The sequence below is a fragment of the Gallinula chloropus genome (genome assembly GCF_964237585.1).
Source record: "Gallinula chloropus genome assembly, chromosome: 4".
Taxonomy (NCBI): Eukaryota; Metazoa; Chordata; class Aves; order Gruiformes; family Rallidae; genus Gallinula; species Gallinula chloropus.
The window spans coordinates 2,399,582-2,412,611 of record NC_140088.1 but is presented as its reverse complement, the minus strand read 5'-3'; the positions used below and the strand labels follow the sequence as shown (position 1 = coordinate 2,412,611).

Below are 13,030 nucleotides of genomic sequence, written 5' to 3'. Positions count from 1 at the left end.
AGTAACTCCTCATAACATAACATTATGTGTAGTCACGGTGGAAGCTGTATTAGATTTTGCTGGAGTATTTATGTAGCATTTAATGGACAGCAAGTATAGATTAAATTAGGGGAGGGGAAGGGAGACTGCAAGTGCAAGTCTCACTTTACTGGGATCTGTTTCAAAACTGCTGCTTTCATGGGAGAGGAAAGCCAAAAAGGGGGAAAAAAGGAAAACTCTCACAAGTGGTGGTTACAGCGTGTTTCTTTTGAAATGTTTCATACCTACAGCTACGTACATTTCATGGGATTAATTAAGAATGTGCTGGGGTAAAGGTCCTTTAGCGCTGAACCTTGCCAGGCTTGTAGAGCTCCCTCTGTGCAAGGACAGAGGAGAGGTTGCACAGAATCATACCGAAGCTCCATCTCTCCCAGTCACCTGCCTGCAGCTGTGACCAGTGAAGTATGACCCATGAAGAGCATATGAATTAGGCAAACATGCAGTAGCACTGTCCTGGAATACTCTCCCAGTAATAGTTCAGGGTTCGTTCACTCTCTGAACTTGAGAAATCATATTTTATATGCTCTGATGTGGTTTTATTCCATTAATCTGCCCAGCCATTTCAGAATCCAGTGTTTTTACCAATTCCTCTGGTACTTCCCATCTCAGAAAAGGCTGAAAGGAATGTGATTCATTTTTTCCATTACTCAGGTCCCTGTCCAGTTCACCAAGAGAAGTCCCTGTTTATTTCATTTCATATTGATATGCTAGGATGTACATGAGGGAGAGCTAAGAAGTGAATGCCCAAATTGTCCAGCCCCTTCTGCCAACATCTGGCAAATACCAGGTTTGACTATCCCCACTCAATGTACCATCAGAGTCCTCATGCAATTGCTCCCATCCTTTAGTCTGCTGCTCTGTGAGCTCAGGTGAGTGACATGGACTGGACACTAGAGAATGAGGGGGAGAAGCCATGGTGGGTGGTCTTCAAAGCAGGAATGCCCCTTCCCAGTGGGAAGGAGCATCCTTCTGCTGCTGCCCTGTGTTCATGAGCAGTCTCATGCTTGGGAAATGAACAAATCCCCCCCAGATCCCAAAACAGACCCCAAACTCTCGTGAGGCTTGTAGCTAAATGCAGTTCTAAAAACATTTTTACAAGACCAGTGCTTTTTATAAATGTGTTTAGTGTAAGGTATTAGGTAATATATTACATATACCTTCAAGCTATTGTAAGAACTTCAGCACTGAGTCAGGATTCATCAGCAATGAGGGAACAAAAAAAGCTTTCAGGTGATTTACCAAGTAGGTCAGAGAGCAATAGAAATGTTTTCTTTGTATTTTCATGTATTCTCTCACATCTACATCTGTAGGTTCTTGCTCTAATAGTATTTTGGCTACATACTGCAATGCTGTTAGTGCTAGTTACCAGGTGAATAGATGTGATTGGAATGGATGTATACTTCTATAATTTCCCTCAGATTTTTTTTTTCCTCTAACTCAAGACAGCAAGAGAAATGAAACAGTCCAGGGTAAGTAGGCAGAGGCTGTGGCAGTGACATGTGCACACAGGTTGTATGGCTCAAGTGGAAAATCCCTTGATGCTTCTCTGGCCCTGGTTGTTAGATACTTCTGGTATTTGCCAGCTTCAAATGTTTGAAAATGGTCACCTGTAAGAAATGAAAGTTTCCAGTTTTACCTCCTTACATGCTATAACACTGACTTCTGTAAATTGTAAGCCAGGTTCTATTCTTGTACATCTGTGCAGTTGAGAGACATCTGGGATTACAGACTGTCATCTGAATGTTGGCACTGGTCTCTGACTGTATTTAGCTTTCAACAACAGAAAAAGCAGCTATGCTGCAATTCTGACCTAAAAGTGCAAGTGGAAGTGAGGAACTCCTGGCTTCTGAGGTATAATTGTGGCTTTGCTTAATTTTAAAATAGGGGGCTATTAAATGGATAGTCAAGCACTATAAAATGTATGAAGAGTTAACAGTGTCTCGCATATGAGCAACTTTTTTTTCCTGTCTTCTAAGCTTGATTTATTAGTGGAATATTTTTGTGAAGATTGGTTTTGTCTCTATTATTATTTGTCACTTGTGTCGTGGTTTAACCCCAGCAATGAAGCACCACGCAGCAGTTTGCTCAGGCTACCCCCCCAGTGGGATAGGGGAGGGAATCAGAAGGGTAAAAAGTCTCATCAGTTGAGATAAAGAGAGTTTAATAGGTAAAGCAAAAGCTGCACACAGAAGCAGAACAAGACAAGGGGTTCATACACCAAATCCCATGGGCAGACAGGTGTTAAGCCCCAGGAAAGCAGGGCTCCATCACACGTAGACAAACACCATCCCCCCCTTCTTCTTCCCCCAGCCCCAGCATGACATCATATGGTATGGAGTATCCCTTTGGGCAGCTGGGGTCAGCTGTCCTGGCTGTGTCCCCCTCACAGCTCCTTGTGCACCCCCAGCCTACTCATTGGTGGGGTGAGAGGCAGAAAAGCCCCTGGCTCTGTGCAAGCACTGCTCAGCAGCAATGAAAACATCCCTGTGTTGTCACAACTGCCTTCAGCACAAATCCAAACCACAGCCCTGTGCCAGCTGCTGTGGAGAGAATTAACTCTATCCCAGCCAAACCCAGCACATCTCATTTTAAGCCAGCTGTAAATTGGATATTTTAATGGTTATTATTTAGAGACCTATTGGAGTACAATCTAAAATAAGAAAAACTGTGACACAACAGAATATACTGAAGGCAATTAACATCAGAAATTATGATTAATGCCACAGTTTAGGGGGTTGACTCTAGTTTCATTGTCTTATGCCTGGCTTAAGCTGCCTACAATTATGGCTTTTAAATGATGGGGCTAATTAATAGTGAAACCAACAGAATGTTCATTCATAGTTCGGTAGGTCCTGATGGACAGGAGTGTGGGCACAGGCACTGCAGGACCAGTTTCTTGGTTCAGTATCATAGGACACTGGATTAACTGTCATCAAACAGCAAAGCACAGTGAGTCAGTGCTTAGCAGTACTAGATGTACACTGCTTAAGGAAGAGATGGCATTATTCACTGCTGGATTCTTGGGTTGTGTTCTGTGCATTGAGACTTTATGGTCGTTTAAATGAAACAAATGGCTTTAAGTTTGGGCACTTCACAATCTCCACTTACACCTTCTGTTTCTGGTTTAGTCAGTAACAGGGTTGTTTCTATGCAGATGCAAACTGTTTTGAAGTCTATGTGGTCTCATTTTCTAAGGAAGAAGCTTGTTTTTCCAACTAATGAAAATAACAACTAATTTTAAGAGATGGTGTCTTTGTTAAAGCTTGGGAAGCTGAGAAGGGAGTGAACGTGGGAGTTGTTCCAGTCGTTAGCTGAATATCTGTAGTACTTGACTTTTGGTGAAGAAAATCTTTATTTCCAGGTAGGCAGATGTTTGGGGCAGAGGACAGCACAAGTGGGAAGGTCTGCACAAAGCTTCTTACCAGGTTTAGGTTTCCTTTTTGTGACACATGCAATGTTGGGTCTTTCAGGACCACACAGGCCAAACCTTTGGTGTGAATATCAAAGCAGAGGAACAATTTTTAACACTTCAAGCTGATTTTCTGGCCTATGACACTAAGAAAAACAAATTAAATGTCATCCTATATATATTAAAAATGCTTTTCTAACACATTTTATTGCCATTTTTAAAACAAGTCATTTAGGAAAAAGGTTCTTTGTGTGCTTTTTGTATTTGTGCAAGTATTGATAGTATGTTTGTAATGAAAATGACCTCAGACTTTGGGGTCTTCTTTCTGAAAGATTTTATGGAATAAAGGCTGAAGGGTTTTTTTTTCTGGATTTATTGAGGCTTTTTAATCTGAATGAGAAAATAGAAGTAGAACTGGGTGGTAGTGCTCAGGTTAGCACAGAAGCAATTTTTTCATTAAATGGTATTTACCATTCTCCTGGGGGTTGTCGTTGCCTTAATATAGAAAGGGAATTAAATGAGCCTATTAAATCTGTAAGTGCTTACAGTTACTGTTTTTCTCACCTGGAAAACTGATGTTTATTTTCTCAGCAATGGTGTTTCTTCTGTTCTGAAAAAGCTTACTTTCTTTGTGCACATACTGTGGTTGGCTGGATCCTGAACTCCCTACATTGCAAACTGAAAGCTGCAGGTTTAAAGACCATTTCTAAGGCATGGAAGCCAGGAGGACTCAGAGTGCATTAATGTAATGAATTCTCAATTATTCATCGTGCGTTTACACTGACTGCTGTGGTTGGTAGGCTGCAAGTCCTGCCCTCTCTTGCCTTCCTTGCTTCTAGCTTTGGGCTTTAAATTCCAAAACTTGCTGCTTTTGGAGCCTGAAAAGTGTATTAACACAGTTGGTAAGCTCGTGATCCTCATGTGCAGGTAGACTGGGCTAAACTAAACCTAGCCTACGTACATCACTCTCCTTTTGGTTCCATCACAGGCTGTGCTGGTTGAGAATTTTCTCAGCTGCTTTTCTTCCCACTCCAAAGAATTGCTGCCCATCCCATAGGCTTTTACACACCACTGGTGCCTGGTAGTTCCCGACCAGTAATTATCCACAGACTCACTGAAGCGCTGCTTTATTTATATTTACTTACTTTCCTGCAAGGTTTTGAATGACTTAAGGAGGTGGCTTAAAATCACCAGTAATGCATCAGCCCCCAGGTCTTTCAAACTCAGAGAGAACTGGAGCTCTGCAGGTGGTCACACACAAAAACTGGCTCAGAAGTTTGGCCCTGGCCCCACACCTGCTGCATGGATTACAAGTCTGTGTAATCATTGATTCTTCAAACTCAGTCAGCAATCCATTAAGACAGTAAGTACCTGAAGAAGAACAGCTAACAAACTCCAATTACTTTGGCAGTATTTACTAGATGCTATTATTTAGCATGTTGTTTATGTGCTGGGTGTATTACTGGAACTTGGGGTCTTTTTGCTTTGCTGACAATCTCTGGTGCTGTTTCACCTCAGAATTTATTAATTTTGGTCACAGAATGGGCTATTTCCTCCCTTCTTCTAAGATTTCTTTCTATTTACATTCCACTGTCTCTCTTTTCTTTATGAGTCCATTTATAAACACATTCTGTACCCTACAGTGTTTTGCCCTCATAATGAAATTTCCCAGACATTCAGTCAAAATACAGCCTTTAAATCTGGTTCTGCATTGTGCCAATTCTTCAGGTATTAGGACCCTTATCTAGAAATGTATAAATGCAGAGTTAATTCATAATAATGAGACTTTGCTATAATTGATTAATAAATATTAGCCAGTGTTTCCAAGCTGAGAAATGTGAGGTGGGACGTGTGAATTTCAGGTATGACACTAAGAGGTTAATGTCAGCTCACTTCGCCCATGTGTAGCTCAGGAATGATGGGTCTGGCTCCATTAGGTGTCTGACAAAACTAGAGAGGGATGGATGTCTTAGATAGGAGCAGGAAGTCAAGCAGGGACTTAGGATGGTGTTTAAATTCTTGCTTTTCTGTGACGTGGAATTATGATTAAGTGATAGTTTAAGCATTACTTTCTGTAATGACAGCTGATGGGAAGTAACTATTATGTGAGTTTGTAGGTAAAGAGAGGACCAAGAGAGGATGGGAGGGCACTGGTACGAGTGTCAAGGCGCTGTGGATGCAGGGGAACAGGAAAGTGTACCTCTGGAGCAACTGACATGCCCCTGGTTGGAGGCTCTGTGGGAGCTGGGTTGACTGAGGTCCAGAGAAACATCAACATAGTGTTGGTAAAACAGAAGTCTTTGGTTTCTCCTTGCTCAGCCTTGTAACAATTATATGGAGCAGGAGACGTATACTTGGGAAGCAGACAGATGCCTCCCCTGGGATGACAGGAGTCTACATTCTCTTAACTTGCAGTTTATACTCAAGATGGAATTTTTAAGAATTTCTACAGATATTTTTATTTCTTGTATGCAAGTTCCAGAAACTTGATAAATCATAAGATGACACTATTCTTGTCTGTGTGAATCAATTATTATCAGATACCTCACACTATGAAACAGAAAACTGCTCTTACCAGCAGCTATAGGAAAAGTTTGTCATTTGTTCTTGATTTTTCTTCAGACTATTAATTATGTAAGAGTATTTCCATATGTACTGGAAAAACAGAGATTACCTCATCCAGCAGTGACAAGTTGTAACTCTAAGTTCAACAGACATTATAGGCTTTTTTTTCCAAAGCCTCTCCTCCTTTTTTTTAGAGGACTCAGTCCTCCAGGGATTCATTCTGTTAAGAACTGGCTGTTGGTAAGTATTTCCCTCAAATATTGCCTATTATTCTGAAACCTCCTGCAGATGGATAAGACACAAAATTCTGTCTTCTCCTGAAGTGCATCTTTAATTGATCCTAAACTTTGTAATATTCAGTTGTACTCACCAAAGGATTTTAACTACCAAACTTTTATTTCTACAGGAGATTTATGGAGACTCATCTGAGAACAATTCCAAGTGATGCTTTTTCCAACCTCCCCAACATCTCTAGGATGTAAGTTCTGTTTCTGACATTATTCTTTTAGATCTTTTATTAAAAATCACTTCCCTTCTCCAAAAATCTGTCTCACTGCATAAAATCTTCTGACTTGAAAATATTCTTGCACCTTTGCTACCTTACTCATTTTTAGAACTGCAGGTGATAATAATAATCCCATTTTTCATAACCCAAACCAGCTGTAGGAGGCATAGTAGATGTTTTTTGATAAGAACACTCCTTTATTACAGTAGATGTGATAAATAAGGACATACATCTACCTTTTTTATTTTATTTTATTTATTTAATTTTTTTTTAAGTTCAGAAAACATGAGAAACAGTTTCATTCCTACCAAATGAACACACTCTATTTCTGGTCCTGGCTAAAAAGTTGTTTCCCGTTTCCAGCATGACCTGTAACTCACTTCACTGGAGACCCTGTGGCATTTCCAGACCAGGGACAGACTTTCACCAAAATATTAGTATTTCTGTGATCTCAGAGGGGCTTCAGTTGTGCCACTTCCTTTGCATGGAGACACGTGGATGGATATGATGCCTGGTAAATGAAGCCACTGAAGGTGGCTGCCCATGTGCCGCAGTGCTCGTTGGTGTCAGCAGGCTTGAGACAAAGTTGTCCCACCTTTGTTCCTCCTCACTGCTGGCTGGCTCACCCTGTGCATGGCTGTTTTGATAATCTTTGCCATCTCCCAGTTCACTCAGGTAACTTAGAAAGGACCTCAGGAGGACTCTGGTTCGCTACCTGCTCAGAGCTGGGCCACCTATAAGGTGTCACCAGATTGGGGTTTTACCCGGTCTGGTGCTCAGCTTTACCTGTGTTTATGTGTTTATATGGTAACTAAATGACTCATTCAGCAAGAGGCCCACATTTTTCTTGCTCAGCCTTTTATTACTAATGTAGGCAACAGGGGTTCTTCTTGTGGCCCTTGACATTCCTGGCAAGTCTCAACTGCAGCTGAGCTTTGGCTGAGATGCACTATGTAAGGGTGTATGCAACGGGACTTTAGGGGGACATGGAGGTTTGCCTAATTACATTTCATAGCTTCATCCAGGTGTATTGGAGTAATGACTTTCTAAAATCCTTATAAATAATTGTTCTTGAATATCTGCAGCCTCATTTACCAGCTCAGGTTATTAAGATACACAGTGTATTGTCTGGGGGTAATTTTCATGGGGGAAGAATGTCCTTCATGTGATGTATATATAAACCTGATAAGCTTTGTTCAAAACAGAGTTTTATTTAATACAGAAGGATGTTGACTCTTCTTTGGCTTTCAGTGACACATAATCCATTACTTAGACACTATTCAGTTTATAAAATTATCAAATTGTAATACTTGTAATATTTATGAATTGGTAAAAGCACAGGTGTTCATCTGAAGAATTCACTGAACCTTTGCAGGAGAGGAATAGGTACTTCTTACACATCTTAAGATGATATTTTGGCATCCATGTCAGTTTATTTGGTTTGCAATTTCAAGGCTACCTGGGAAAACAAAATGTCAGTATCTTCCCCAAATTATTCTTTGGAGTATCTGAATATTGAGTTTTACCTTCCCCCTGCTCCACATCTATGTGTAAGAAAATAGTATAGATACAATTGCATACAGCAGTAACCTGCCTAAAATCAGGACCTGATGTGGCAGCATTGCACCCTCTCTCCAGCTGTGTAATGCCTTCTGCATTAACACATTATTCTTTTTCTTGTTAATTTTGAAAAGAAGAATGAATGAAGAAGAGACAACAGTTTAAATTTGGGTAGTGTCAGTGCTCTTCTGAACTTTTGTTGCAGCATTACTGCTACTGCAGATCATGAACTCCCACCTTCTTGATAGAAGCTTTGGGTTGAGGAACCACTACATGTTCTTTAACTATAGCTCCTGTGTGTATGATTTGGCCTTTAATGTACAACGTGTCTCATTTGCCTCTCCCAGCCCACAATTTCCACCAGCAATGAAAGGTACCAACTCATTCCTTGCTTTGGAAACTAATCTAGAAAATACTCTGAACTTTCAACAGGGTGATAGAGATGGTGTTTACTGCTCCAGATAGAGCAATTCATTTTGTTATATGGTTTCTACTGTATAATTTCCACAAATAAACCTTGTTCCTCCATACTGAATAGAAAATCTGGTTGTTCTCTTTATGAACTTAGTTTAAACAGAAATTTGAGAGCTGCAGTTTCTCCCAAATGAATGCATATCTACACACTCTTGAGGCAGAAGCAGAGATTGTTCCCTCCCTGTGCTGCTTTGCCACGGGAAGGAGACAAAGAGCATTTCAGTGAAGTGCTCAAGTGCAGCTCTAACTCCTGCCAGGAATGCAGCAGTGCACTGGAGGGGAAAAACTAACAAAAAAAGTATCATAAGCTGCTCAGATGCAAGAGAAATTTTTAGTTGACATCCTTAAAGCTGCAAACACATGGAATCTTGGCAGAAGGGCATCACATGGTATTACCTACTGACTTAGGACAGGGTGAACCTTCAGTGTTTTTAAGGTCGAGGGTAAGGAACATTTTCTGGGCTCAGGTGATGCTTTGGGTACTCACAAGTACCCCCACAGACACCTGACCTGTAGCTCCCTGAGCATTTTTCTCCACCCCTTCTCCATGCAGAAGAGAACCCCTGGTAGCATTGCATGATGCTGTCTGCCAGCAGCCCTGTGCACAGTAGCATCCCTTGGTCACTGGTTTCCTCTGTGCAACCCAGTGCCTTCTCACACCCCTGCACTCTGCTGTCACACAGCCAGTGCTGCCACACTGAGGATGCTGAGGCTGGAAAAGAGTGAAGAAAGGCAAAAAGAGGGAGAAGGAATAAAAGAAAGGCAGGGAGAGGATGTTGTGACTACTGTCCTGTCCTGGTCTGCTTTAAATCCTTGTGTCCTCAAGAACTTTGTGAATGGGCAGTGGTGGTTACAGTGTTCCCTGCAAACAGACCTTTCCTAAAGCTGTGCATTTGCTGCTGCAGCTGTGACTGTTCACAGTGGGTGTTAAAGGCATTCTGAAATCCTGCAAATTAAACACAGCTGGTAGGAAGAGGAGGTGCTGGATTGTAACCTGCCTTCAGGATGGGAATTTAAACATGCTTTCCCTGTTCTTCTAATGCAACTCCTTCCAGTTCTCATGCTAGGATTTCTGTTTCTTACATTTGATGTGTTGTGTGCTCATTAGCTAGAGCCCAGCATTTTCTGGAGGCATTCCCAATACTTGGAACTAAGTGTTGATACACCATTAATACACATTTCTGTTTGACATTCCTGTCTCAGAGGAGCTTTTGAACATTTGTGTGTTTTTTTGGGTGTTTATCTGGATGAGAAAAAAAAAAGCAAATCAAACTACTAATTTCCCTGATGATGTGGTTTAAATGACATACACAAATACATCTGCTTGGGAAGCAGAAGGGTGGAGGTCAACACACAAAGAAAACAAGCCCTTTCCTCCCCACTTTTGTCTCCCAGCTGCAAGATGTAAAGCTGTAATTCACCCAGCTCCTAGCCAGGCATACAGCAGAAAATCCCATGCAGCATAGTGGGAAGGGATGTGGTGGCTGTAGGGGTGAGGAAGGGGATGAGGAATCCCTGTTGCTGCTCCTCTGCCTCTTGTCAGAGAAAAGCACTTTGCCTGCAGGATGTAAGGTGAGCTCTTTTGATCGTGGAGGACACAGAAAGTCGTCTCTAACTCCTAGCCCTAGCATGAGGATGCAGTGTTAGACCACCTTGTTTCCTCAGTGATATCAAATCATCAGTTGGCCTGACTGATCTGTTTCTCTCTAGAGAATTTGCAGCAGTTGTTGCAGTGATGGCCCAAGGAGCATCTTTGGCCCTTTCTTCCCTTTTTAATAATTCAGTATAGAAAAACATGCAAATTATTCTGAGGGCTACATCCCCTGGAGAACTCCAAGGTGATCTTAAGTGGAGAAAAGGGAAGAAATCTGACTCTGAAATGTGAAATATGGGTGTCTGCTTTTGCTGCTTATCACTGTTGTGGGTGGGTTTTCTTATCTCATTGTATTCTGCAGTGTAGGTGTGTGTAAGGCATCAGTCAAAATCAAACTCCTGGTAAAAGTTCCTCCATCAGACACTTGTGTGGGTGTTGGATGGCAGTTGGATAACAGAAAAGAATGAGAGGGGAAAATGAAGTGGCATGATGGGCACTAGCTGTGGCTTATCAAGGTCTGAGACTGGTTTCTTTTCTGTTTGCTGGTGTTTAGCTACATCTCCATAGATGAAACACTTCAGAGTCTGGAGGCACATTCCTTCAACAGTTTAAGTAAAGTGACTCATATGTAAGTACTCTAATTAAATAAATGAATACAGTGATAAAGTGTATTTGGGGATGTGTGGAAATAACACACACATTGATGCTTGTAAGTCTTGTCTCCTTTGCAGCTGAATATTCCTTTTCTCATTCCCTTCCTTTGTAGCATGGAGTGAGTCTCTCTTTTGACCTGTGCTTTCTTTCACTACACCTTCTCCATTCCTTTGCTCTTCTGTATCCTCCCATGGAAGTGTAAGAGGGTATAGTGAAAAATATTGTGAGCCTGATGGAAAGTTGAAATAAACTGGTAACTAAGAATTACCTCTGCCAAATCAAAACCAAATTAAAACAGTAATACAAACACCAGAAATAAAATGGGAAGGGCCAAAGCACAGAGCTGGAGACTCAAAGAACAGTCAATAATCATTCTGGAAGTGCACTAGTAAAAGGAATGTTTGCCTGGTTATTAAATGGAGTGGGAATGTCATGGGCAAAAGCTTCTGGGAAGAGTTTTTATACCATTTTGTTCTGATCAGTCCTCATCAAGTGATGCTCTAGGGCAAGTACAAAAGTGGTAGGGTACCAGCGTTCAGGGAGTTCCTGTCATACAGCAGCACCCTGTCAAACTGAGAAGGCAACGTGATGCTGAGCTTCACAGGATCCAGCCTGCATCTGGCACTCTGCCATGTTTCCATTACTGATCCAGATGGGGAATGGGAAGTGTACCAGTGTGGTAAAGCTCAGGTGAGTGGCAGTTTGGAGTATTTCAGAGACAATTTGTGTTTGCAGAGTTGCCATGGGACACCACTGCTGGTCATCATGGAGCCAGAAAACACTGTCAGAGAGGGACACTTCTGTGTCCAGAAAGAAAGCATTCCAGAAGCAGCTATGTCTTTGAAGGCTGTTGCAAGGGGTGAATAAAGCCTTTGGCACTAATTCCTCCTGTGGTACATGTTTTATAGTTCCCCTTACTAGAAGTTAAAGACAAAATGCTTTTGGACCGTTTCATTTCAGGGTTTTTCCATGCAATTTGCAGTGTGGAACCTGTTTTAAATTCTATGGATATAAAGGCTTCTTGAGGAAACAGGAGCTAGCTGACTAGATAGCTGTTTTCTACTGCTGCTCTATTAGATTCCAAGCGCAGAACAGACTAGGAAAATCTCCCACAGGAACTTAGTTCATAACAAAACTGATCTCCTTCAAAGAGAAATGCAATGAAAGCCTTTGAATATCAAGAACTCCTCTGCAAAATGAGAAGCTGTAAGCATGGGACTAGTTGGAAGGAGGGATGGATGGAGCTGTGGTGTTGCCTCTGATTTAACACCTATCACTGTTGGGTTTGATTTGCTTTCCAATGAACAGGATTAGTCAGGGATAAATGTATGTGTTGTGCTATGTGTGTGTTTAATGTTCTCCACCTGCATAGTATTTTTCAAGCACTATTGCTAAAATAATTCTGGGTAAAGATTATTCTAGGGTATTTTAAGAGAGGTTGAAGTTAGTCTCACAGTTTTGAAAAGGTGTCAGTTCACAGAGTCTCACTTTCACAGGTTGTTTTTCATGGACTTTTCATGCAGGTCTATGTAAATAATCTTTTTACCCTAATTAACATTTATACACACGGTTTCATTTTAAAAAACATTTGGGTTTAAGGATAAGAGCTTCTTAGGAGAAGGTGTTTATGGAAGAGAGGAAATAAGTGCTTTGGTTTGAGTGAAGTCTCATGAACAGGCATCCGTGTTCCTCACCAGCCCTGTCTGCCAAGCCTGCTCAGCTTTCAGCTTCAGCACCCAGTTTGCTCCATCCTTACTCAGTTCATCTGCTTCTCTCTTGACTTTCTGTTCCCTCCAGACCTCAGCTCTCTCATTTTTCATGAACCTGTGCCTGTCAAGTGCTGAACAACTTCTGCCCAGGAAGCACACTGATCACCTGCTGTGTTTTAACAGGTCTGATCTCATTTTTAGGGTAAAATTTGCCCTCTGTGAAGACTCTATGAAGGGCCAAGGTTGTGGGGTTTTCTTCCCCAGTTGTGTTAAATTGGTCTCACGATGGTTTCTTGTTCTTCCTTTCTTGTCTTTACCCATTGTTAAGTATGCCTGGTAGACACACTTCACATGTCTACCCATTCAGAACTGTCTCTTCCTTGCAATGGTGTAAGTATTGCTTTCTGCTGGATACAGGATATAATCATGAACTCCTTTGAGTAGTAGTCAGTGTCTCTGTGTAGCTGTCTTACTAGTAGGTCTGCAGCTTGGTAGCATTACACTAAATAAAGAGCTTTTGT

The 13,030-nt window shown here is 41.5% G+C and overlaps 1 protein-coding gene across 3 annotated transcripts in view; it reads left to right on the top strand.

Annotated features, from left to right (window-relative positions):
- TSHR (thyroid stimulating hormone receptor) overlaps window positions 1-13,030 on the top strand; it is a gene marked incomplete at both ends in the record, with an annotated part of 57,297 nt that overhangs the window by 20,389 nt on the left and 23,878 nt on the right. The window contains 2 exons of one of the 3 annotated variants that reach the window (XM_084263296.1): window positions 6,420-6,491; window positions 10,700-10,774. The exons of 1 other annotated variant lie outside the window; for it this stretch is intronic. In XM_084263296.1, the coding sequence (XP_084119422.1) occupies window positions 6,420-6,491; window positions 10,700-10,774 (147 nt within the window). The remainder of the gene's footprint in view (window positions 1-6,419; window positions 6,492-10,699; window positions 10,775-13,030) is intronic. One more of the 3 variants, XM_084263297.1, reaches the window with a different exon arrangement.